At 69.4% G+C, this 4,381-nt stretch overlaps 1 protein-coding gene across 1 annotated transcript; it reads right to left on the bottom strand.

Annotated features, from left to right (window-relative positions):
• Positions 1-297: 297 nt before the first annotated feature.
• LOC105489768 (Pim-3 proto-oncogene, serine/threonine kinase) lies at positions 298-3,573 on the bottom strand. Its single transcript, XM_011754851.3, has 6 exons — positions 3,313-3,573; positions 3,111-3,220; positions 2,976-3,026; positions 2,537-2,906; positions 1,511-1,687; positions 298-1,436 (listed from the first exon to the last, which is right to left on the bottom strand). Exons 1-6 carry the CDS (start codon positions 3,395-3,397, stop codon positions 1,249-1,251), a joined length of 981 nt encoding a protein of 326 aa, XP_011753153.2. The 5' UTR covers positions 3,398-3,573; the 3' UTR covers positions 298-1,248.
• Between the last annotated feature and the right edge of the window lie 808 nt (positions 3,574-4,381).

Here is a 4,381-nt window from a genome sequence, read left to right as displayed (position 1 = left end):
ATGATCTCCTGACTGGTGGGGGTTGCTCCCTGCATCCACCTCCCAGAGGCACCCCAGGAGCCAGCTGCTCCTCTCCCTGGGTGCAGCATGGGGTAGTGGGGTGGGCCACAAGCCACATGCAGTAGCCTCTGGCACTAGGGAGGCTGGCACCCAGCTGGGCCTCCCCCATTTTCCCTGTGGGCGAAACTAGCAGCCCCACAGGAAAGCCATCAGGTCACCCAACAGCCAGAAGCCCCTTTCTCAGAACCCCCTCTCTCCCCGCAGGATGCCCAGCCCAATAAATACAGGATTATCCACTATGTACAAAAAAATTTTAATTGAAATACCTGTATAAAAAAATATGATCTCCAGACATCTCACTTTTGAACTGAAAGAACCCCCATCTGCGATGGCCGCACACACCGCATTCACAGAAACACAGGTGCTGAATAAATTAAACGCTCAGGCTCTGGCCCCACCCCAGCTTTCAGAGCCCACAGGCGGACTGTACAAAGTCAATAATTTAAAACCCGCACCCCGGGCACAGTGCCTGGAAGTGTCGGGGTCACCCACTCCCCTTAAATTAGCCACTGTACAAGTTCATCTTCTGACAGGCGGGGCCAGGACAGACGCCAGGCACAGGAATCAGGGCCTGGGGTCCCTGGACCACAGCTACCCCCTCCCCTGCCTCCCCACTGTCCCCTGGGGCCTGGGAGAGGCAGGCTGCTCAGAAGAAGTAACCTCAACAAATAAATTAAACAATAAATAGCCCCGGTGGGCCGAGGGCACCTCCAGGGGGGTCACACCATAAATAACAGAGTTGGCGGCAGGTACGGCTCGCGTGGGCGGGCGGGCCCAGAGGCCCGGACTTGCATTGTGTGTGCAGGACGTGCCCAGACGCACACCGCAGGACTGAGGGCAGGAGGCGGGCTGGGGACCCTGCGCCGGCGGAAAGAGCTCCGGGTCGGCAGGCAGATGGAAGGCCCCTCTGGCCTCCGGACAGAGCAGCACAGAGGGGCGTCTGGGGTTCAAGTATCCACCCAGGGCAGGCGGGACCTCGACTGGAGCGTCTTTGGACAGACAGAGCTTGAGAAAACCAAGTCCCGCGGGACCAGCGTTCAAAAGGCACTCAAAGGGAAGGTCACCAGGGGTCAGAGGTCACTGCTTCCGCAGGAGGAGACGGCCCACGCAAGAGAAAGTCAGGGTCTGGGGGCGTCCCAGGTTTGGCCAAGGCAGGTGGTCCCCTAGCTCCCAGTCAGGTGTAGCTCCTCACAAGCTCTCGCTGCTGGACGTGGTGCTGGCCGCGTCATCAGGGTCGAGGGTGCACAGCCGCAGGTCACAGCTATCCGGGGCGACCCCGTCAACCCCCAACATCCAGGGATGGGCCGCAATCTGGTCCAGCGACGGCCGCTCTGAGGGCCGCAGAGACAGGCACCACCGGATCAGCTGCTGGCACTCTGTGCGGAGCGGAGAGGTCAGGGAGGTCCCGGGCAGGGCGAGGCCCCCACCCCCGCCTCGAGCCCCCACGCACCTGGGGAGACCCTCCTCCGGAAAAGCAGGCGGCCGCGGAGGATCTCCTCGTCCTGCTCGAAGGGGATGTCCCCGCACACCATGTCGTAGAGCAGCACGCCCAGGGACCACACGGTGGCTGAGCGCCCGTGGTAGCGGTGGTAGCGGATCCACTCCGGGGGACTGTACACTCGGGTGCCTAAGGGGAAACGGGGCTTAGCACGCCCACCACAGGGGCAGAGCCGCTCAACGGACAGCGAGGGCCCTGCTGGTTAACTCCTTGGCCTGAGTCACAAGAAGCAGAGCCAGGCCTCAAAATCCTGCTCGTCATCACCCTGGAAAAACCCCAGCAGGCGTGGGGGGGCTGGGGGAGGGGCCGCGGGGGAGGAGCAGGTCACATGAGCAAGGGTTCAGCTTTCACAACAAACAGATGCGCTATGAGGCTACCCGGGGCCACCGCGGGTCCCTTACCGCCAGGCCTGCCTGCGGGAACCAGGCGGGGGGAGAGGGGAGGGAGAAGGAGGGGCGGGCGGGGAGCCCCGGCTTCCCCGAGCTCCGCAATGCGGGGATTTCTGCCGCGGCGCCCCCGCGCTCCGCACGCACGCAGCTCCCGCCCCCACGCAGGGGAGGCCCCGCCACTCCAATCACGCCGCTGGGGCCTCCAGGCTCCCAGCACAGACTCAGCCCAGCTGCGCCCTGCGTCACGCACAAGCCCTGCAGAAACTCCTCCGCTACTGCCCCCAGCCGGGGGTCTCTCGGGCCGGAAGCTTGTCACGCGCTTCCCACACCGGGGCAGGAGGCCCCGTACCCCCAACCCGGCGGAGGGAGAAATATTGAGCGCGCCCCTAGCCCCCACCCAGCACGATCCTTCTCTTGATCCCTCGCTCAGTCCTCCCCAGGGCAGCGCGTGGGCCGCTGCCCCTACGAGAACAGACCCAGGGCGCGCGGCCGCCCAACAGTCACCAGCCCCTCCATGCGCCGCCCCCCGCAGGCGTTAACCCGCCGGCACGGCCCCCCGGAACGTTCCCTGCCCCGCGCCCGCGCTCACCGTCGAAGTCGGTGTAGACCGTGTCCTTGAGCAGCGCGCCCGAGCCGAAGTCGATGAGTTTGAGCTCTCCGGAGCGCAGATCCACCAGCAGGTTTTCGTCCTTGATGTCGCGGTGCACGACCCCGCAGCTGTGGCAGTGGCGCACGGCTGCCAACACCTGAGCGAAGAAGCGGCGCGCCAGCGGCTCGTCCAGGGCGCCGCGCTCCGTGATGAAGTCGAAGAGGTCCTGCGCCGGATCGGGCCGCTCCAGCACCAGCAGGAAGCCGTCGGGCCGCTCGAACCAGTCCAGCAGGCGGATGACGCCGCGCGCGCCGCCCGCCGCGCCCACCTTGCGCAGCAGCACCACCTCCAGGGGCACGGTCGCGCCGCCCTGGGGGACACGGCGGTCAGCGAAAGCCCCGCGCCCGACCCCACCGCCGCCGCCCGCGCCCCAACTTACCAGGCTGCCCCACTCGGTCACCCGCTCCTTCACCACGTGCTTCACGGCCACCTACGGGGAAGCGGGAGGTCAGGCCCGGCCGAGTGAGGCGCGAGGCGCGCGAGAACCCTGGGCCCGCCCGGCAGCCCGACTCACCGGGAGCCCGTCGACGATGCGGCTGCCCGCGTAGACCGTGCCGAAACCGCCGCTACCCAGCACGGCGCCCACCTGGTACGCCTTCTCGAAGCTCTCCTTGTCCGCCTTGGCTGCAGGGAGGCGCGGGCGGGGTTGGTGCGGCCCGGGGTGCCCCCGGTCCCCGCCCCGGCCCCGGCCCCGGCCCCGCCGGCCCCGCGCGTACCTGGCTGCAGGATCTTCACTGGGAGGTGGTCCACGCCGCCGGGCCCGCAGAGGTGCGCCAGGGAGCCGAACTTGGAGAGCAGCATCGCGGGCAGCGGCCTCCCCGGAGCCCCGAGCCCCAGGCGCCGAAGCCGCGGCCGATCCGGGCGGGCGGCGCGCCGGGAACACCGGCCGTCCGAGCCCGAGGCGGTCCGCGCGGCGCAGTGGGCCCGGGAGGCCCGCGGGGACCGCGTAGACGCGCAGCAGGCAGAGCGCCTCACCCGCCCCGGCCGCCTCGCCCGGGGGTTTTGGGCCGCGGCGCCGCGTATCCCTCCGCGGGGGCGGGGCGAGCAGGGACCCCGCCCCCTTCCGCCCGGGGCCCTCGCGGCGGCGGCGGCCGGGTGCTCGCGGGGGAGACGGCGGGGCAGCCGGGCGCCTGTCCCCGGGCGGGCGAGGGCCGGGTGCGGCAGGCGTGGGGCCGCTCCGGGACTCGTTGTCGTAGCGCAGCCGCGGAGGCGCACGGCGTGCCGCGTCGGTCCACTCGCCGCGCTCACTCAAGCACTCCGCGCACGCGCAGCTCCCGCGCGGGTGGCGGCCGTGGCGCCTCGGGCAGCGCGAGGAGGGGCCGCACGAGCCAATGGAAGCCGGGGTTTTAAAAGAAATCCGGCGCCCCAGCCAATGGCGGGGCGAGGGCGGGGCGAGGGCGGGGTGAGCCGTTCCCTGGCCCCACCCTCAACAGCGCCGAGGAAGGTCACCCGCTGGCCCCGAGCAGGGTTCCTGGGGGCGTGGGAGTCCGGGAGGCGACCTACGATCCTCCCGCGGCCTCGAGGTGACACACGCTGCGAGTCTGGGTCCCTGGCTATCCGCGCTCCCCGTCGCGCACGCGGCCGGCCGCGGGGAGGTGGCGCTGGCTCCTCTGGGACCCCTCCCAGCGGCAGCGCCCCTAGTCTCGCAGCCCGGCGAGGGCCGAGAGCGCACCTGGCTGGAGACGTTTCCTCCTCACCCTGGACTCTGACCTCACGCCCGCAGCCCAGCCCGAGGGCCTTCCCTGGAACCTCTGCCCTGGTGGCCGGTGCCTGGAGTGGCCTGTC

This window comes from Macaca nemestrina, chromosome 15 (genome assembly GCF_043159975.1).
Source record: "Macaca nemestrina isolate mMacNem1 chromosome 15, mMacNem.hap1, whole genome shotgun sequence".
Lineage (NCBI taxonomy): Eukaryota > Metazoa > Chordata > Mammalia > Primates > Cercopithecidae > Macaca > Macaca nemestrina.
This window is presented reverse-complemented; position numbering and strand designations above follow the sequence as displayed.